Source organism: Gymnoscopelus braueri (assembly GCF_963280865.1).
Source record: "Gymnoscopelus braueri genome assembly, chromosome: 1".
NCBI classification, from domain to species: domain Eukaryota; kingdom Metazoa; phylum Chordata; class Actinopteri; order Myctophiformes; family Myctophidae; genus Gymnoscopelus; species Gymnoscopelus braueri.
Genome location: NC_137603.1, coordinates 23682327 through 23705074, shown reverse-complemented (window position 1 = coordinate 23705074; position 22748 = coordinate 23682327). Strand labels below are relative to the sequence as shown.

General features: G+C 41.2%; 1 protein-coding gene across 2 annotated transcripts in view; it reads left to right on the top strand.

Moving 5' to 3' along the window:
- LOC308084451 (semaphorin-4B-like) overlaps window positions 1-22748 on the top strand; it is a 90627-nt gene that overhangs the window by 59137 nt on the left and 8742 nt on the right. For both annotated transcript variants that reach the window (XR_013933088.1, XM_080427111.1), the window contains exons 6-13: window positions 627-738; window positions 2231-2347; window positions 4115-4272; window positions 14479-14660; window positions 15209-15359; window positions 16090-16300; window positions 17810-17925; window positions 20833-20990. Coding sequence is in view for 1 of the 2 variants with exons in the window: in XM_080427111.1 (XP_080283237.1) it covers window positions 627-738; window positions 2231-2347; window positions 4115-4272; window positions 14479-14660; window positions 15209-15359; window positions 16090-16300; window positions 17810-17925; window positions 20833-20990 (1205 nt within the window). In the remaining variant the exon portion in view is untranslated. The remainder of the gene's footprint in view (window positions 1-626; window positions 739-2230; window positions 2348-4114; window positions 4273-14478; window positions 14661-15208; window positions 15360-16089; window positions 16301-17809; window positions 17926-20832; window positions 20991-22748) is intronic.

The window sequence follows — 22748 nt, the reverse complement described above, 5'->3', positions numbered from 1 at the left end:
AACCCAATATATCATCATTTGAAGATTTGCTGCTCCATTCACTTCTTGTTTAACTTATTACTGAAAAAGGCTGTATCTCGGCTCCTGAGCACTTTTTTTTTACTATGTATTTTTCAATGTTATTATGTTATTTTCAAAAGGCAGACAATTAATGTCAACAAGGTCCAATGACCTCGTTGACATTTGTGAAACCACACAGTTCAACCCTCAGTGATTAGCAGCGCCCATCAGGGGATCGATTATACTGGAGATAAATATTCTGTGACTACTTGAAAAAGGTATAAGAAAATTGAAAAATTGCTGGCACAGTTCGCAATTATTGGCACTGAATGAGTTAACAACGTTATCCATTTATATGTTGGCTATTCAAAAATAGCAGATATACAAGCTCACAGCGTGTCACTTCGTACGGTGCTGCAAGCTTTTACGTCTGCTATTTTTGAAAATATTTGTTAGATTTTAAATCATTTCGATTTTTTACCCCAAATCTTCTCTTCTGGGGGTCCCTGGCACAAAGATGGGGATCAGCGGATATATGCATATACATTTGGGGGTCCGCAGCATGAAAAAGTTTGAGAACCACTGCTGTAATTGACGTGATGTTTTGGTCTCTGTACGTTTTGCAGAACACGTCGACGTTCACTCTGGAGAGAGACGAGACGGGGGAGGTGCTGATGGAGGACGGACGCAGCCGCTGTCCCTTCAACCCAGAGTACAAATCCACCGCCATCATAGTCGGTATGTAGTACTGTATACCACATAAAACCTAGAGCACAAATGGCAGATATACAAGCTCACAACAAAAACAAGTTGTATTAATTCAAATAAGTTCCAGATTGCATCTTTAATGCTTCCCCTGACCATATCCAGCAGTTAGTTGTGTTACTGCTGAACTTAGTGGCTGTCTGCTGGGACGGGGCCAGAGAAGAGCATTGAAACAATGTTTCCATGTGTCACTTTGATATAGCCAGCATGGGTTCACTTAATGAGGAGTTCATGTTTGGTTTGTTGACCATGTTCAGCTCTATGTGTCCTCATTAGGACAACTGCTCCTGTATGAACTCCTCTGATTACTTACAAACCAATCCACACAGCTCAAACACTGACCAGTGGTGGAAAGTAACTTCGTACAGTACTTTTCTTTTACTCACTACAGTTATTTGAACACTTTAGTTGCTAGTTACTTTGTAGATTTAGATTATCAATTGCAAAAACATACGTCAACCACTTAAGCCCTATTTCAGACGTCGTCTATTAAAAATTGACGTCGTCAGTTAAAAATAAATGATCTACAAGCTCACGTGTCGCATCGCATTGTGGTATTGCAAGTACTTTTACTTCTCAAATCTCAATACTTCTCCCACCACTGTCAAACACTGAGCGAGATAATACATGAAGATGGATGATGCAAGTTAAACCCCTGTGAGACCTTAGTGTGAGGGTGGTCTCTACTCAACCCATAAACCCACCAACTCCTCTTTAGTGCACTTAAGAGAGACCTAAATAGAACTCATGTTTATTGTGCTTTCACTTAGGAGATCACATCTGTGTGTGTGTGTGTGTGTGCGTGTGTGTGTGTGTGTGTGTGTAGCCTTGAGGTACAGTAAAACACTAAAAGGATAACACAAAAAGTCCCGGGGACTTGTTTCCACTGTGGTCCTATGAGAACTGTGCCCAATGTGGGGCCGAACCCACGACCCTGAGATTAAGAGTCTAAAGGTCCTTACACACCGGGGCGAATTCTTCATGCGAATAAATACGTTTTTTTTTAAAAACCTTATAAAGTCAATGCAAGCGTCCACATCAGTTTCGCGAAGCGAAAAAGCGTCTTTTAATTATTCGGAACGAGTCCGAATTGTGCGTATATTCGCATATTCGCCGGTGTGTAAGGACCTTTATGCTCTACCGGTTGATCGAGCTAGACGGGCAGGTGAATACACAGTGCAGCAATATCAGGAACACGTTATTTGCAGAGAACAATACAATGTTTCATGTCTGGGTACGACATAAACAGATTGCAGATTGCACCTTTTTAAAGGGCAACGTTGCCGATTTTACACCCAAATCCTGTTTCATTGAAGTTGAGGACATAATAAACATGACGTTGGAGTGTGTTTTGTGTTTTCTTTCCCGCGTTGTACCACTACAGTCCTCAAGTAAATATACTTTGTTACTGTCCACCACTGGCTGTCATATACTCACTGGTACATGTTGTTGTTTTTCTTTGCAGATGGTGAACTGTACAGCGGCACGGTCAGCAACTTCCAGGGCAACGAGCCGGTCATTTATAAGAGCCTGGGCCAGAGCACCGCCCTGAAGACGGAGAACTCTCTCAACTGGCTGCAAGGTGAACATACTCCTGTTGTACTTGACTCTGTGATCCATTTCAGTTTGTCCCCCCCCCGTGCCTGTCTACTCCACACAACATCTACTATAGAAGCTCACAACGTGTCACATTTTGTTTGTAGAGCTAATTTTGAACATTTTGAAAAAACCTTTTGGGTTGTCCGTGGCTAAATGCATATCAATTTGGGGGTCCTTGGTATGAAAATGTTTGAGAATCACGGATCTCCTCCACAGCGCAGATAAGCTCTAATAAGTGGTGATCATTAGTGATGCCTGGTGCTGTAATGGATGCAGACAGCCTGGCTTTAGATGGCGGTGAGCTCTGGGTCCTATCAGTGGCAGCACATGCACTTCAAAAACAGCCCCGTCTGCAGTTGTGGAAAGCAACTACGTACATTTACTCAATTACTGTAGTACATTAAGTACATTTTTGGGTACTTTTACTTTAGTTGAGTGTCCATTTTTTATACTTATACTTCAACTCTACTTCATCTTAGAGGCAAAGATTGTCCTTTTCACAGTTTATTTTCTATACAAAACATGCATTAACCAATTTAGTCCTGTTTTTTTTTGACTGTTCGAAAATAGCCAAGCTTGTAGATCTGCTATTTGTTTGAAAAATTGTTGAAGATTTTTTAGTTATCATTTCATTACTCATTAATGTTCTAAATCTGCAAAGTAACGACTAAACAAAAGCTGTCAAATAAATGTAGTGCATTGAAAAGTACAATATTTGCCTCTGAGATGTAGTGGAGTAGAAGTATAAATCAAGAAAAGGAAATACTCAAGTAAAGGTACCTTGAAATTGTACTCAAGAAGAATACTTGAGTAAATGTATTTAGTTACTTTACATTGATTGCGGTGAGCCTTTGGTCGTATCAGTAGCAGCACATGCACTTCAAAACCATCCCTGTCTGGCAGGCTGGCTGGCAGCGCGTTCTGCCCCAACCAGCTGCACTTTGCTCACAAACATTTTGGTTGTCTTTTGATCTGTTGGGGTCAATTGATGCACGGAAGCATCTGAGTACAATTATACAGTGGTGGAAGATTTTTAACTTTAAGGTCAAGTCTGGACTAAAATAACATATATCGCTTTTTTCCTACTTATATTGATCGCAAATAACTGGCCATGGGGTCTATTTGCAGAATTGCCCCTGTCGTCCAGCAGCCCCCATAGCATAGAGCAGAGCTCATAAGCGTATCGCTACTTATGCTATTTGTTGCAGTCGAAAGTGATTTTTGCTTTCATGAATCTGTCATTAGTTGTCATTACAAAGTAGAAATAAAAAAGTCCTGTATTCAACAAAAGTATTGGCATCAATCAGTACTGCAGAATTAGTGTTTTTCTAACGTTGTTAATTTGTCGAAAGCTTTTCGAAATACAGTAGCTGAACAAAAAGCTCACAACACGCTGTGAGCTTGTAGATCGGCAAGAGATTGGTATTAATAACGTAAATCTGCGAGTAACTTGTAAGTAACGTTTTCAAATAATTGTAGCGTAAAATCGTACAATACCTAAAGTAAAATCACCTGAAATGTGTACTTGAGTAAATATAATTAGTTGCAGTCGCTGCAACGATATGGGGGGATGCTGTTCGTATCAAACTATTCCTTCTCAGCGAAACCTCAGTGAAAGTCGTGAATCGTCTCCTCTCCTCTTACACGGCGTGCTCGAAATGCGATGCACGATGTAATAAGAGTCTCCTGTTTCGCACGGCATGCGCTCTCCTGACACCAAAGTGTGTGTGTGTTTTTTGTGTGTGTACAGACCCGTCCTTTGTGGGATCAGCTTACATCGAGGAGAGCCAGCCAGTAGGGAACTCTGTGGGTGACGATGACAAGATCTACTTCTTCTTCAGCGAGGCTGGGAAGGAGTTTGACTTCTTTGACAACACCATTGTGTCGAGGATCGCTCGCGTGTGTAAGGTAAGAACTGCGGGGGAGGGGGGGCACGGTTGCGACACGTAATGGCAAGACGACGTTAAAGTACAGTAGAGCTCTGTTTGTTTGGCTTATCCTCTAATCCAGTGGTTTCTAACGGTGTGTGGAGGCACACTGGTGCGCCTTGAGACAAGTTCAGGTGTGCCTGGGGACTTTGTGACAACCACACATTTATTATTGCAACATATAAATTCTTCTTCCGATTCCTAAGCGGCCGTTCTACCTCCTGAGCCACTGCCACCACAATATATACAGCTGTGGATGCCTTTTTTTTTTAATTACTGTTGCACACTCATTTCCCAATACAGAAGCTAATTCTATACCCTAAAAAATACTATTTTAACCACTTTGAACCTGGCCTTCTATTTTGGGCATTTAACCCATTTAGACCTGGAACACATATACGTTGTCATACCTTTCAAGCCGGGAACACCTCTGTTGTTGCTATACAGTAATAGTATATAGCAACATAATACTTTTTAATATTATACGTTTTTCAGAAAACTTAGGCCAGGATTTAGGAGGTGTTTAAAATTTTAAAATAAAATCTCTGTTCTTTTTCATTTTTTTCCCTTTCATAAATGACCAAAAACTACAAAAAAAAGCTGGTCAGCTATTTTAGCTATTATCGCTATAAATACAGGCCAGCTGTTTTCAACCACAAAGTTGAAAACCGGTTCAACCATCTGGGTCTTCGTATCTAAGCAGGAGGTTGAAACATTACTTTCCACATTACTTTTCCTCTTCCCGGAACCCCCCCCTCGGGCGCGTTCCTCCGCAATGTCATGTGTCCGTCTCCTTCAATCTCCCTCACAATGTCAGCTGCACCCGTCCTGTCTGCACCCATCCTACCGGCAGCGCGTTAGACAGCGCTCTGCAGGCCTCATTGTTATTCTAGGGTGCTTCTACCGGCTGTATGAAATGCTTTTCCCCTCCCTGTTATGTGCAGGCAAAACATGTCAATCCAGCCTCCGAAAACAGCAGATCTATAAGCGCACAACACATCGCAATGCCACGAGGCGTGTCATTAGCACAAATAGCCTAGCTGAAACAACAGTAATCATGGACTTCTCATGGTTCTCATGATTCAAAGTCAGGTCGTAAATGACTGTGTTGTCAGACACAGCCAGGAGGATCAACAAACTCATGTTTGTTGATCTTCCACTAATAGGAGAAGGGGTTTGGATGACAGCTTTCCACGTAGTCACGCCTCTCCTTGAGTTTGATATGGTCGGCCTAAACGAGTAGCTTGAGCGGAACTCCTCTCCCAAAAGTTGAACTGTTTTCAGCTTCAAGCACCCAGGGCTCTGTAAAGCGCACTGAAACGTGATGCTCGGCCCTCCAGCGAGTCTTCACCATAGAATGGCAGAAAGTCACTGGCAGCTCAAAAACATGCTTTCTGTGGACTCGACCCCTAAAGGAGCATCTCACCTTTTTTCAACATACTGTACTTATCCATATATGAGTTTTCACTAATGCTCACTATAGGATACTACCATTTACAGTACGTCTGCGGATGGTTTGAAAATGTGCCTGCGGATGACATCATCGGTGGTCATTTCAAACAATATTTCAAACGTTTTGTTGTTTTTCTTTATTGATGCAATAACAATGGCTTCTATTTTAGCATGCTAACTTTCCAGGACAACCTGTCCCAGCATCAGCTCCTCAGCTGGATGCATGAAAATCAGTGACAAAAGAAATCTCCCCAAAGTGCATTGTCTTACTGCAGATGAACTATAGTGACAACACACTGACTCCTGCTGCTCTAGAATACATCTCTATTATCTCACTGGAATGCAGCACAGCAGCCTCTTGTCCGCTGCTGACATCATTTTTGAATTGTTTTCCTGTGGGAGTACAGTATGAGTACAGTAGGAGTTGGGGGGCCGCAACAATGTATGAATTCACCCAGACATCGTTGAGTGCAGCTTCTTTGATAAACATATTGGACATGCACTTCAGATGGCATATTGTGCATAGCAAGCAGCCGCCTTCCAGTTTTGTTACCTTAATGGCTCTCTCTTAAGAAATATCCTCCCTCCTAGGTGACATTTAGTTCAGAGGAGGAACCAAATCCAGTATATATAAACGTATTAGATGTTACTATTTATTACATACTGTACACGTTTGCCATTATTGAAATTATTCAAATTAGTTTACTGGGACGATTGTGTTTGGTTCTTGATGATAGTTCTTGGTTTACCTATGATCCTAGATTACTATTTCTATGCATTTGATGTATTACCTCGTGTTTTCCTTGCTTACTGTAAATCGCTCTGGATTAAGCGCGTCTGCTAAATGCCTAAGTTGTAAATTGCAAATTAGTTCATTTAAACACCAGTATTTTCAGGACAATAAGTTTTAGCATTGGCTCTACCTCAGGTACTACTAATATCCAGTTTGTACTAATAATAGGAAATACTGTTTACTTCAGTTAACTCTTAAATCTAAACATCTGACCTCCATTATGGAACCAAAACGGGGATCGATAAGAACCGTAAATCAATAAAATCCTAACGATACCCATCCCTACTTCCACTTGTGTAATCACTGAGTAAACACACTTAGCTCATCACACACAAGAATTGACACTGTGCTGTTTAAAATGTAAACTGAACAGCATAATGTTCAATCATTTAAACTATAAATTGAACATTGAACATTATGCTTGCATGTGATGTCATAGTTGTGTGTGAAACCATTTGACTGTGTTTAGCAGTCTGCTCGGGTGGCGCAGTGGTAAAGTAATTGCCAACCACCACAGAGGTAGTGGGTTCAAATCCACCGTGGTGCTATCTGGCTTTGTTGAGCGTTTACACGAACACAATTGGCCCGTGTTCAGGGGAGTGAAGCCGGGCAGGGAGAGTGATAATTGGCACTACACGTAATCCTACGGGCTGGGGCGCCACCTGTCAGCAGGGAGTGTTGGGCGGGAGGAGCAGGACTCTACGGGGTCTCCTCACTGGTAGGTGAGACAGTATGATACAACAGCAGTGACAATATACAGAAATGTGAGGGGAGGAATCAATTGGCATGACAATTAAATTGGGGAGAAAAATTGGTAAAAAAGCAAACAAACATTTAAGACAAAAAAAATAAACTGTTTAGCAGTACAATGAGCATTAGTCTTTTGTCAACACGCTAATGGCTTAACTACTTCTACTATGGTGTCCCTATTCTACAAGCTTATACTGTAGATCAACTATTTCTGATCAAGAGAATTGGTATCCAGGGAAAAAACGGGAGAAAATATGAGCACTGTGGAACCCCGGTCAAACAAAGTATATTGGGTTCAAGTGTTTTGTTTTGTGTAAGCACACTTCAGAGTATCCAAAAGAATTCTTCTGTTACATTGTTCCAGACTCGGTAGAGTGTATCCCATCTGAACGAACACCCAGCTCACTGTCTGAAGTGAACTCGCATCAGTAGAGAGACACCCAACTCACTGCCTCACCTCGCTGCACAGTTAACACTGAACTCAGATCCGTGTTAGCCTGTTGTCTTTAACCAGTTGGCAGTAACGAAGTACATTTACTGAGTACTGTAAAATGGTAAATGGTGCATTTATATAGCGCTTTTATCCAAAGCGCTTTACATAGATTGTGCATTACATTCACCCATTCACACACACATTCACACACCGATGGTGGAGGAAACCATGCAAGGCACCAACCTGCTCATCGGGAGCAAAAGGGGTTCAGCGTCTTGCTCAAGGACACTTCGACACTAACTCTGGGGGAACCCGGGATCGAACTGGGAACCTTGCGGTTTCCAGTTCACTCTACCCGGCAGAGGCGTCGCTAGGTCTCTACTAGGTTGGGGGCTTAGCCCCCCAGGCAACGGGCGCGCGTGTCCCCTCCCCCGCTCGCGCAATTTATTTCCGCGGATTTGGGTACTATTTCCCCCGTTTTTTGTTACTTTATTTCGGTTTTAGGGTTAGGGGTAGGGTTAGGTTAGGGTTATAGATATATAATAAATAAATAAATAAACTTTTTTTTCTTTTTTTTTTTTGTGGCTTTGGATAAAACATTGGTGGCTATAGCCACCAAAGCCCCCGCGTAACGACGCCACTGCTACCCGGCCACTCTACCCCTGAGCCACTCCCGGCCCTGGGACCCAAACTTATAAAAATGCATTGTAAATTAATCGCCTTCATGAAAATCTAATGTTTTCACATTTTGCGGGGAAATGTCTACATTTTAACACATAAATGCAGTGATATTAATCTGAAAATGTTATTTGTAATTTATACTTTTAAATACTTTTATTATCCAGGTACTTGTAGTGGAGCAATATTTGACCAGGAGTATCTACACATTGACTCAAGGGTTGAGTGTTTTGTCCACCACTGGGTAGCATAAACAGAGCTCTGAGGACCCCACCCTGTTATGTTTAACACATTCATGTGGACAGCGAACGGAAGGAATCCTGCACCCACCACTACCTCTGTACCAGGCCATAGGGAAAACAACATATGTTTGAATTTGGTTGCAAATATTTGAACAGTTTGAGTGAGGTGTGCTTGATTTATGTGACCAGTCTTGTCCACTTCAGAGGAGGACTTGTCACTAGCAAGATAACGATACATAAAACGCCTCACATCGTTGCTGTCGTATGGAAACCTTGTATGTTCTAATCCGTTACTTTTCAGGAAATGAGGGGGAAAATAACCTGTGTTACATTGTAGTCATTATTTAGTCACAAGCTCTTATTAATACTTCATGGGTTCAATATGTATAAAACCCACAGACACACAAATAGGAAAATAGCCGATCTGCAAGCTCTACACGTCGACGTGTTGTGAGCTTGCAGAGCAGCTATTTTAGCTACTTTTGTGTGTCACTGTTGAACAACGAAATAGGGCATTTGTTTACGAACAAATATACAAAAAGCACATACAAGAGCTTTTATGGAGATACAAGGTTTCTGCCCAACAGCAACGATATGTTTGAATTTGGTTGCAAACATTTGAACAGTTTTAGGTGTGCTTGATTTATGTCATCCAAACAACTCCACTTCAGAACTTGTCACTAGCAAGATAACGACAAATAACACAGTATTTAACCAGTAGTGGACAGTAACAAAGTACCTTTTCTTGAGCACTGTACTTAAAGGGATATTTCACTTTCAAATAAAATAAACATTAAAAAAATATATGAAAAATAAATGAAAGAAGTTATGGAAAAATCATGGCCCCCTCACGCGTAATGTTTATTTAATTTGAAAGTGAAATATCCCTTTAGTGAATTTTCTGAGTATCTGTTCTTTACTTGAGTATTTGTTGTTTTTCACTCCACCACATTTCAAAGACAAATATTGCCTTTTTTTGACTGCACTACATTTCTAGGAAGAGACCCCCGGCACCCAAACTTAAAAAAGTGAATTAACCATTTAAGCCATATTTCAAAAAATATATATAATAATAATAATTATGACCTTGTATATCTGCTATTTTCACTATTTTAGAAAATCCAAACAAAATTGTTTTGGAAAATGTATACATTTCAATACAGCAATGCTTTGATTCCTTTTAAAGGAATGTAACTGTGAATACTTAAGTATCTTTAAAAGCCACTAATCCAGTACTTTAAAGGCCTTTACAGGGTGCGTTTTTTCGCACGGAAAAACAGACAATATATTTTTTTTAAAGAACACATGGTTCTCTATGACCTCATGCACACCGGCTCCAAATTTGCCGTGCGGCAAGTGGCTGCGGCGGTGCGTTTTTTTTCTTCAATCAAACCCAGTTCGATTCGTGCGTCTTTTCGCATGCGGTAAAAACTGATCCAATCGCACCCTGGCAAGGCCTTAACTCAAGTACACATTTGATAAAGCAACTTTCACTTGTAATTGAGTAATATTTGACCAGGAGTATCCAAACTCAAGTACTGGAGTTGAGTACCACCGCTACAGATAAGGATAAATCACACGCCTCACATACGTTTCTTTTCATGGTGTTCTAACTACTGTTTTGGGTTAGATTTGCCAAGTAGCTCCACAAGTTGTTTTTGTCTCTCCTCCCCGTCCCCGGCTCTCGCTGACCCCCTCCCCCTCCCTTCCACTCCCCTCGTCTGTTGTTTATTCAGGTGTGCGTGTGTGTGTGTGTGTGTGTGTTTTGTACACTTGTATAACTATACTTGTGAGGGACAAATGTTCCCACAAGTATAGTAGAATTTGAGAAATAGAACGTTTTCCTGATCCTCATAAGAGAAATGGTTGTTTTTTAGTTGAGTTAGAATTACAATTAGGAAAAGACTTGGGTTGGGTATAGGATTAGGGTTAGTCATTTAGAGGTTGGGTTTAGTGGTTGGGGTTGGAGTTAGGATTTATTTTAACTTAATTGCATGCCGGTTGGGGTAAAAAAAAAAAGAAAAAAAGACTGTTGAATTATTTGCCACTTCTTTTCAGGTCGACAGTAGAAATAGCAAATAGTGAAGAATCTGAACCTATTTGAGAGCCACTGTTGTGGAGGACAGCTACGATGAGGGCATGGAAGTGTGGGGTGGGTTGGGGGATGGGGGTGATTGAGTACACAAGTCCAGCAGCGCAGCAACAATGGCGACATGCAGACAGCTGAGAGAGCAGGAATGTGCTACTACTGTAGCCTGCTAATTGGCTGGCAGGGCCTGCTATAGTCCCATGTGCTTTCACCTCTCCTCTCTGGTCAACAAGATGATTGTTTGGGTTTAATAGCGACCCCCGGAGGACAAAGCCAGAATAGAATAGTTGTGCATTTCATTATCCACTGAAGGCAAGGCAAGTTTATTTGTAGGCCTATAGCATGTTTCAACCAGGAGGCAACGTTTTACACAAAACATCAACAAAGCAATCTAAAGACTGTAAAATAAACCCATTTATGAAAGGACATTTGAATATACAGTAACAAAAAATAAGTACAAGCGGAAATATGAGAGAAATTACAGTGCAGAAGTGTGATAGAAAGAAATCTCAATAAAAGCTGATCAGTGTTCAGACCCTGTCGTCACTGTCTCATGCTTGCAGAGCAGCTATTTAAGCTACTTTTGTGTGTCACTGTTGAACAACGAAATAGGGCATTTGTTTACGAACAAATATACAAAAAGCACATACAAGAGCTTGTATGGAGATACAAGCCCAGCAGCAACGATATGTTTGAATTTGGTTGCAAACATTTGAACACAGTGTGTCTCATCAGTTTTTCCTCATTGGCTGGCCACTATATGGTAAATCTGTGGCGCTGTTCCTCACTCGGCCAGCCAATCAAAGGGCTAGCTTACTTTTGCAGAAGGAACCATTTTGTTAAGCGTTATGTGGACAGGATCACAGACTGGCAAATGGTTTTATTTAACGTGGCGCAGACGGCTCAGTGCTGGGGCGGCGGCGGAGTGTCCCTCGTTTGTGTTCATGTATGTGTGAGTGGAAATGATCAGATCTAAACCTGAACTGAACAGTAAACGGAACCCGGACCAGCTTGGGAACACTATCATGAGGATTCAGTGATCATTGTGTCCGTTTATCACCCAAAAACAAGGGCCATGAGTTGTCAGTACTTTTCAAGGGGGTTAGCTTGCTGCGACCTGATGTACACTACAGTATATGTCATTTCTTGTTTTTTGTTTGTGTATTCCAGATATGTGGTGCTTAGAACTGAACACTGCTTCTCCACGTTTTAGTTCTGAAGACAGAATCCCTCTGTGATTAACTCCTAGCGTGTGTGTGTGTGTGTGAGAGAGTTGTTTGGGTGCTGTGGGATGGTTTTAGCAGTGAGGTGTGCCCTGGAGGTCCGGGGCGAGGCGCTCTGCGGTTGGGCGAGTCCCATTGTTGTTGTTTAATCCTCCTCTTGTTTTTCATTGTTCCTGACAGTTTTTCATCATAACAGAGGAATGTCCCAAAGTGTGTTTACCAGCACTTAACATCTGTGTTTTGTACAGTGGTGGAAGAAGTTCAGATCAGATTTAGTTTTACAAGCTCGCAGGACGTTGTGAGCTTGTAGATCGGCAATCTTTTAACCATTATTTACAGGGAGTAAATGCTGCACTAGTGTCCTTTTCCCATCTAAATCTACAAAGTAACTCGTAACTAAAGTTTTCAAATAAATGTAGTTGAGTCAAAAGTCTGAGATGTAGTGGAGTAGAACTTAAAGCAACTTAAAGAAAATATAAATACATAACAAGCAAAGTAATATTACCCCAAAAATGTACTGAAGTACAGGACTTCAGTAAATGTACTTACTTTCCACCTCTGGTTTTGTGACAGCTTGATTGGGGTGAATGCTTCCATGCTGCAGCTTGAGAAGTGAACCATCAGTTCTTTGGTTCAAAGCTGTTATTATTGACTTAATGCAGCTAAACAACACCTCACCAGCTCAGTACAAAGGCATATATTTTATGTGAAGACCTGCAGTTTATGTTTTTCATTTTCAGTTCGTTTTGCCCCTGCAGTTTGAAATTTCAAAGCCCACAGTGATGACTGTTGGCTGTCGGAACAGTCTCTGGTGTTCAGTACAAATACATGTTACATCAATGTACTATTCGTGGTTAAAGGAGTGTTCTCAGTTCATAGGGCTGGGCACCATGGACACAATTGGATTTATCTCGGAGTTAAATCAACAATGAGGATTTTACTGTGCAGATTGGGGTAGATAAGAAATCGCATCAAATTAGGGTCTGGCCTAATGTATATCAAACTGGTGGTCCTTGAAATTAAATACATTGAGAATCACTGTGCTACTGTATGTTCTTTTAAACGTTTTGGGCGACTGAACAAGTTCCTCAAACGACCTTCATTCTCGCTGTCGTTCAGATAAACAGGGTTTTGCTGTAAACATGACAGTTCCAGTTGAGATATTGTATCAGGGGTTCAGACATTCCCAGTGACTCCCCTGAGTCCAGAGATACACATGTTTAAGATTTCACAATATTCAGGCATGCAACTACTCCCATTCATTTCCATTGCCGTGTCCTACAATCCGAGATGCCCAAAGAAGGTCTATTGACCGAAACGTTGCCTAAATATTGTTGTCCTTATTGTGCAAGTGGAGACGGTGTGCGGGTCATTTTACTGTATTCTACACGTCTGACCCTTGCCTACGCACTCGTCTCTTAGCTGATCAACCACTTAACACATCGACCGCCAGAGGTTAATCTCATAATGTACTCACCAGTGCCAAGGTGTTTTTGTTGTTTTTTTGTTTTTTTCATGTCGCCATAGATCTTGTTAAAATCCTTAAGATTGAGCCGTACACGGTCTGTTTACATCCGCGACATCTCACAGTATCTCCCAGTGAAATCCATGTGTCAAACGGGGCATCCATGTTGTAGTTAGAGCGGATTACGTTAAACAGTGATATGCGAGGAGAAAAAACTACAGGAAGAGAATTGAGTTTCAGTTTCGTCTGTAGAACGAGGGCGGACGTGATCGTCAAAACCGGATCCCAAATAATTCTATTTCCGGTCATCAAACCGGAAACGGAAGTGGATCAAAAAAATTCCGAAAGTGCACCCGGAAATTTTTAGCGCGAAAAGACCGTGGACCGTAGGGCTACGGTCTCGGTGCTTAACAGTTGGATTTAACGGACCGTAGGACTACGTTCTTGGCGGTTAATGTGTTAAAGGAGCACTTCACCCATTTTCAACCTTATCTTCATATAATTGGTCCTCACTAATTCACATTATAAGATGCCACCATTTCTGTCTGCTCACTCTCTGTCTGATTGGAGGGCTCTGGACAGTTGAGAAACCTGCCTACCAATGACATGATCGATGAGGATTCCAAGCTAATAGAAACTACAGCGTAACGTGTTAGGAATCTTTCTTTCTGTAACTCCCTAACGTCGGAGGTTCTCAAAGGGGGTTCCTGGGGCCCTTGAAGGGGGTTCCAGGGGGTCCCCAGCTAAATAATTGATAGTTAGGAACTAAATGTCACTTTAGGAATCTTTCTTTCTGTAACTCCCTAACGTCGGAGGTTCTCAAAGGGGGTTCCTGGGGCCCTTGAAGGGGGTTCCAGGGGGTCCCCAGCTAAATAATTGATAGTTAGGAACTAAATGTCACTTTAGGGGTTTGTAACTCTGAGGATGTACAATTGGTTCCATTTGTACACTCAGAGTTATGGGGGTTTCGTGGCCCTAATTCATATCAAACTGGGGGGTCCTTGAAATGAAAAGGTTTGACATGCGGTGTCTGACGTAACGTGTTCCTGGTGTCCTCGCAGGGCGATAAGGGAGGAGAGCGCGTGCTGCAGAAGAAGTGGACCACCTTCCTGAAGGCTCAGCTGCTGTGTTCTCTCCCCGACGACGGCTTTCCCTTCAACATCATCCAGGACATGTTTGTTCTGAAGCCCACCGGAGACAGCTGGGAGAATACCGTGTTCTATGGAGTCTTCACCTCCCAGTGGTAAGCATTAGGGCTGCACCATATCAGGAAAACAGGCCATGTGCCATATAACATTGTTGAATGCTGCCACATAGCGCAAGACGATATGTCTTGCGCTATGTGAACAAATACTGAAGTGTACAGTTTGAGTGTAACATGTCTTTCTGCCTTAGGTGTACTAGGGCATTCATGAATAGTGATTTTTAGTATTCGAATTATTCGACCTATAAGTATTCGAATATTCGATTAATCGATTTGATTATAAAAAATAAAATAATAAAAAAATTTAAAAGTTTTTTTTTCAATGGCATTGATGACTCGACTCAAGGAATGCGAGTTGACGTCACACCAGAGCATGTCTGCTGTAGAAAAGCCACTAAAAAAAAAAAATCTTAAAAAAAAAAAAAAAAAAATCGAATAGTCGGTTTGATATTCGAATATTCGACTATTCGGTGAATGCCCTAAGGTGTACTGGTCAGTTCCGCAGTGTGTGTGTTATTGTGTTATATCACAGGTATAAAGGAGCGCCGGGGCAGTTCAGCAGTGTGTGTTGTTGTGTTGTATCACAGGTATAAAGGAGCGTCGGGCAGTTCAGCAGTGTGTGCGTTCACCATGGCCCAGGTGGAGAGAGCGTTCAGCGGACGCTACAGAGAGGTGAACAGAGAGACCCAGCAGTGGTACACCTACAACCACCCTGTACCAGAACCACGTCCTGGAGCTGTGAGTTTGTACCCATCCATCCCCCTCCACTAAATCAACACAAACATCATGTATTTCGTTGCTGTCGGGTAGAAACCCATCATTTCCATATTTAAAAAAACGTTTTGTATTTTCTCGTAAACTAATGCCCTACTTGATCATACTACAGCGTCACTCAAAAGTAGCAGATCCACAAGCTCGAAGCAACTACTTTTGCTATTTTTTAATTTGAATACTGAAAAGTACGAGTTTTGGACATTATGAGGTTTCCACCCGACAGAGACGATTTATAAGCCTCCAGCTATTTTGGTACACGTGTATACTGTAAGTGTAGATGATGTGTGTTTGACCCGTGGATGAAGATCACATGCCTGCATGCCGTCAGCCTGTTTAAAGACCACTGGCTTATGAAAGCCAACATCACTGATGCAACACATTCAAAACGTTTTGGTTGCATTAACATGCTTTTGTGATAAGATCCCTACATTCTGGCTGTGGTTTTCAAACATTTCCAACTGCAGGTCAGATGAGAGACCAAAATGATCTCTTAATGTTTTCTTTTGTCTTTTTTTTGGCCACATTAACCAACATAAGAATTTACTACATCTGCCAAGACTATTGTCTTGTCTTTGCAAAAATCTGTTTTGGGACATTTCTTTTTTTATTATTGTTTTTACATTATAATGATGATATTGAGTTTCTCTCTCCCTTCCACCTGACCCCCCCCCTTCCCTCTCTTTCTCTCATGCAGTGTGTAACCAACCATGCCAGGCAGATGGGCATACAGTCGTCCTTACATATGCCTGACAAGGTGCTCAACTTCGTGAAGGACCATTTCTTGATGGACAGCGTGATCCGTAGCGCCCCCCTGCTACTGAAACGCAGCGTGCGCTACACACAGATCGCCGTGCATAAGATCCAGGGCATGGAGAGAGCCTACGACGTCCTCTTCATCGGAACGGGTATAGTGCAGTTTATTCTGTGATTGCAAAATATGGTCTCTCTGGTGTGGGGGAGTACCGCTCAGGCAAGAGGCAATCCCAGCTTGGCATGGAGAGATTTTGATTAATTAATTGTAGGGATGGGACGATATGAAAATTTCGAGTCACGATTATTGTGACAAAAATAATTGCGATTTACTATATTATCGCGATAATCAAAAATATGCTTAAAACTCTTAAAATGCCACTTTTGTTAACCACTTCTTGAACCCCAGCATCCATAGTCTGGGGTGGAACATTTGCCAAAAATAGCCGATCTCGTGCTTGTAGATAGGCTATTTTTGGCAAAGAGATTTATAGAGTGAAAAAAAGACTGTATCAAGTACGTTCTTTACTGGTGCGTTTTACCAATTCTAGAGTGTTTAAGTGGTGAATTGATCCCAGGGTATGACGGAGGACTATTTCACGATAAATTAAAATCTCTCCGATTGTTGTGAGTGTTTCTTAAAGGAGAATTCCGGACATTTTAAGTGTTATCTTTGATGTCTCGTTACTCACCTACCGACGTAAAAAGTGGCATAGTTTTTTTCCAGAGATTCCCCTGTCGTCATTTTTTCAACCCCCTCCGTTGTCATAATGGGAGCGCGTGGCTTAGGGAAATTCGTCTATTATAACCGATGCAAAGTTATTTTTTTCTCTACTACTACTCATTGTAGAGTCTCATGATAGTCAAACTGAAAGTTCCTGAGAGGCTACCGGTAACGCCGAACGATTTAACACTGGTTTCTTGTTTCTTTCCAGAACATGGCAACTTGGTGTTGCCAGGTAGAGAAACAAGCAACCAGTGTTAAATCGTTCGGCGTTACCGGTAGCCTCTCAGGAATTTTCAGCGCATGTTTGACTATCATGAGACTCTACAATGAGTCGTAGTAGAGAAAAAAATAACTTTGTATCGGTTATAATAGACGAATTTCCCTAAGCCACGCGCTCCCATTATGACAACGGAGGGGGTTGAAAAAATGACGACAGGGGAATCTCTGGAAAAAAACAATGCCACTTTTTACGTCGGTAGGTGAGTAACGAGACATCAAAGATAACACTTAAAATGTCCGGAATTCTCCTTAACACGATAAACGATGATAATGATTATCGTCCCATCCCTAATTGATTGAATACTTTATTAACATGTTGAAAATAGTACGGCGAGTACAATTAAACTATTTATGCTAAAAGGATAACGCAAAAAGTCCTGGGGGCTTGTTTCCATTGTTGTCTTATGCACTCACTTCATCCACAAGATTAGTTTATGAGCTTCAGGCAGTACTCCGTGTGCTACCCAACACCAGGGTCTAAATGCCTCTTGGATGAGCGGTAGAAATGTGGTCTCATGCAGGAGACCGAGGGCAGGACATAAAAGTTAGAGATTGGCATTTTAACATTGTTAGAATAATGTATATACGGTACGTAAACGGCAAGCAGTTATTGTTTTTGCTTTAATAAAAGGTATATTGGTTCCTCCTGTTTTCCCAGATGATGGGAAGCTGCATAAGGCCATCAACACCAACGATAAGATGCACATCATAGAAGAAATTATCCTGTTCTCTGAGCCGGAGCCAGTGCAACACATCGAACTGGACCCACAGAGGGTACATCAATATTTAACATCCTAATATTTAACCCATTGAGACCGGGAACGCATCTGTGTCATTTTAAGATTTACGAGCTTGTAGATCTGCTATTTGTTTTTAAATCGTGAACATTTTGTGCAAATCTTGTATTTTTTTTAAAGTGAAAATGTTTTACTCTGTTACAACTTCTGGGGGTCCCTGGAACAAAATATTTTGAGATGGGGGTCCACGGCCAAATACATATCATTTTGGGTGGTCCTTGACATGAAATGTTTGAGAACCACTGATATTATAGCAACATATGTTTTTTTCAAAAAACTGTTAGGATTTAAAGAGATTTAAAAGATTTGAGTTAAAAATGTTCGCTTTAAAGGTATCATGACATTCATTTTCACTTTTTTTATTTTCAATGTTTTATTTGGGGTTTTATGACCTCAATTACACCCAAAAAACCTGAACTTAGAACATTCAGTGGATTTTCTGTGGTCTGGGGTTTTCTGAATAATTAGGCTGAAAAGTAATCTGAGCTTGGCCCTTCGACAGTGAGGTCACAGTCGATTAATCCCGCCCACTCTCCTCCTCGCCCCTCCCCTATCCTTTCCTTTGGGGGGGGGCGGAGCAGAGGCGATGATTGACAGGCAAAATCCCTCACCAGCGACACCCGCAGGCAAAGATTTCTTTTTTCATTGCAGTTGAAAAGGCTTTAGAAATGTGAGAGAAAAACACCTGCCATGGATCACTGGAATGGAATTTTCACTTAAAACTTTTTGTACACTTTTGAAGGACCAGGACAAAGACTTTGAATGTGGTGTAAAAGTGAATGTCATTAAACCTTTAAAAACATATATTCAAAGATTTGCTAAAAATGTCACGGTAAAAAAAATAGCAGATCTACAAGCTGATAGCACAGCGCTATGAGCTTGTATATCTGCTATTTTTTTTTATAGCCAAAGAAATTTGAAAATGACACGGATGCTTTCCCGGTCTTAATGGGTTAAAAAAATATGCCCCTTTTTTTTTTTCTCTTTTTTTAATAAATCTACAAGCTCACAACGAGTCCCATCGCAACACATTGTGATCTTGTAGATCTGCTATATTCAAACAGTATAAATCTGTCATGAGTGGTTAAAAGACTTGTTCCTATGGGAGTCATAAGTATGATATTTCATATGTGTACGCACAGCATCATTCATAGTGCTACGATCTACCTATACATACATTACTTCATAGTTATTCATTTCTAAGGTTATGGAAGTGGGGAGGAAATAGATCATTTATTAAAGTGGGAAATGGTTACAGATGTGCTCTGTCCTCTAGGGGACATTCAATCAAATGCAGTGGTGGAAAGTAACTAATTACCTTTAATCAAGTACTGTACTGTACTTTACCGGAGTATCCATTTTTAATACCTTTTACTAATACTCCTCTGCATCTCAGAGGCAATTATTGTACTTTTTAATCCATTTAAATTATTTGAATATTTTACAAGTTGTAAATTATTTTTTTAGATTATTATTACAAAACACTGTGGCTATCACTGTGGCTATTTTTGAAAATACTTTTGTAGTTTACCTAAGTAACATTTAGAATATAGGCCTTTTACTTGTAACAGAGTATTTCTACATTGGGCCTGATTCACTAAGCTGGTCGTAAATAGCATAAATAAAGTGACTAAAGGAGGGTGAATTTTCTCTAAGCAAAAACCGACATGCAGGGACACGCACTGGGTGAAACGGGTGATATACCTGGATCTGTGGGCAGTGCATATCACAGCTTTCATACTGTATCCCCATCAAGGTATGACCGCTTCATGTGATGTGGTCAAATGCAAACAAAAAACACGCAGAGGGAGCTAAATAATTCGGCTCTAAATACGTCAACTGAAAAAGAAAAAAAAATCGGTTTAATTTGCATCATGTCTATAATATGCATTCAAGCAAAAGATTGTTGACATATTCTTTCTTGCTTTTTTATGTGTTGACAAAATTGGGCCTCCCGCAAAATTCACCAACAATTAAAGATTAGTTAATCAGACTACTAATGTGGGAAGTTCCTTTACCTTCAAAATATGAGCGTAAACAGCTTAGTGAATCGGGCCCATTGTTATTGCTACTATTAATTAAAATAAATAAATAAAACTATCTGAGTACTTTTTCCACCACTGTCATTTACCAAAGTGGGGAACAGTTCCCGGCGTCCTCTGTTCTCTAGGGAGAATTTCATCAGATGTTTCCTGGAAGTTCTATCATCGTCTGGAGGCCAGTTTATGAAATTCCACCACGGCAGCCTCTCTCTCTCTCTCTCTCACTCTCTCTCTCTCTCTCTCTCTCTTACATAAGCAGAACCTCACCAGGCCAAAACAATCATACTGCATTCTTATCTACCGTTATGTAATACACAACCGCAACTTAATCTGTTGTTTATGTAACGCTCAATGACTCACAGCAGGTAGCAAATGACAGTTTGTATTAGTTAGTTAGTTTTTATTTTAATTAGAGTTTAGCATGATTTCAATTTCGGTTTACTTTTTATCAGTAGGTTTGGTAGTAGTTTTTTTTGTCTGTATACATTTTTCTATTAACACATGTTTTACAATAGATCCCCCAAAATTTGAGAACATTTCATAAAAAATAAATAGAAACTCCCTAAATGTTAATTACTAACCAATTGCAACCAATAAGATGATGACTGGCACCTGTCTAGAAACAGTGATTCTCAACATTCTTTTCTGGATCAGGGCCCGCTCGAAAATATTGAAAGTGTTTGCGGCCCACCCTTCTGACCACTTTTTAAGTGGTCGGATGATTCTGTAATATCACAGGAGGAGAGACGCCCTGCCAAATACCATGCAATTATCATTGCAATAAATGGTTTATCTTGACCAAAATGTCTTGACTGAAATGTATGTGTGTGTGTGTGGTGCAGGGCTTGCTGTTCGTATCGTCCCACTCTGGTCTAGTGGAGGTGCCTGTAGCTAACTGTTCTAACTATCTGAGCTGTGGGGAGTGCGTGCTGTCCAGAGACCCTTACTGCGCCTGGACAGGGAGGCTGTGCCGGGACGTCAGAATGGCTCCGCCTGACAGGTGAGTGAGTGAGGGAGCTTACAGAGTGTGTAGAACAGGGGTTGGCAATTAGTTAACCCCCGGGAACTGGTCATTTTAAGATTTCTCTGGCTATTCAAAAATAGCAGATATACAAGCTCATAGTGAGGCACCGAGTGCTGAGCTTGTAGATCTGCTATTTTGTGAAAATCTTTTGAATACATATATTTTTACAGCAAACATTTGTAATTCAAATCTTTGCTTCTGGGGGTCCCTGGAACAAAATATTTTGAGGTGGGGGTCCGTGGCCAAATACTTATCTAAAATATTTTTCTAAATCCTAACAGTATGTTGCTATATCAGTGGTGCTCCAACTTTTTCATGTCAAGGACCCCCAGAATTATATGTAATTAGCCGCGGACCCCCAACTCAAAATGTTTTGTTCCAGGGACCCCCCAGAAGCACAGATCGGGATTTAAAAATGTTCGCTTTAAAACATATTACCGTAATTTTCGCACTATAAGCCGCAGCAGCTAAATTGAATGTTTGGAACATATATAAGCCGCACTGGACTATAAGCCGCGGGTGTAAAATCCATAGATTTAGGAGGTCCCCTAGTGGCCGTTAGCTGTAAAAATCCATAGATAAGCCGCACCGTTATATAAGCCGCAGGGTCGAAAAATGGGAAAAAAGTCGCGGCTTATAGTCCGAAATTTACGGTATATATATTCAAAGGTTTGCACAAATTTGCACACAAAAAAATTTGATGAAGTACATATTCTTGCAATGGGCGGACCTCAACCTGAACCAACCAACGAACCAATCATTTTACACCTAAACAGTACACTTAAGAATGTTCTTGAAAACATTTGAGGCGAGAAGTAGGCAAACCAGTAACAGAATATTGATCGACATTTGACTTCCTACTAGAATTTTGGGAGCCGACCATGTTACAGTGGATGCACCAGGCATAATCTCATAGACTACTTCCTGTACCATAAGCAGTGGCGTACCCACCATAGAGGCAAGGCAGGCGGCCGCCTGCCCAACTAAAATCTAGCCTCCCCTAGAAAATAAAGTAATAGACTGAAAAACAGGCAGTGAAAAAAATCCTAAGAGAATAGTGGCCATCGGACCTCCTCGTCCATTCACACGGGCAGGCAGCCTATCACTACCGTATCCATTCAGCAGAGCGACGTCGCCTATAGTGATGCAAATGTATGCCTTTATCTTCAGGTGCCAGGAGTGCCAGGGGTGGGGGTCTGGGCCAACACCTGTACTCACCTGGCATAAAATGGGCTCTGAGTCTGAGAGCAGCTTGAGCCATTAAACTACAACATGAAGAGACCACCGCTGAATAATTGATTGATTGATTATACTTGCATATTGTTTTTATTAACGTTTTTCAGTTTTGTAGTCAGTGAAGTGTTGTTGTTAACTTGTTTCCCCCCGAGATTTCCCCCCGAGATTTTTCCACCCCTTTGGAGGGGGGGGGGGGCGAGGTAGAGAAAAAAATCTCGCCTGCCCTAAATGTAATTTCTGGGAACGCCACTGACCATAAGCAGTTCAATCCTTCTAAAATAGGTTTAGTCGTTTCATTACATTTTGTATAAATTCTTTAACATCTTTGTCAAGTAGCCGTGTAATAAGCAGAATAATGAACAGCAAGCCGGTCGTTATTGATACATAAAAGGGTTCATGACATAAACCCCTTCAGGGTGATAAAGCTAATCACCCTGTCAGGGTTTATTTCTCAATAATGACTGGCTCACTGTTCATTATCCCTTGCATGTTGAAGGT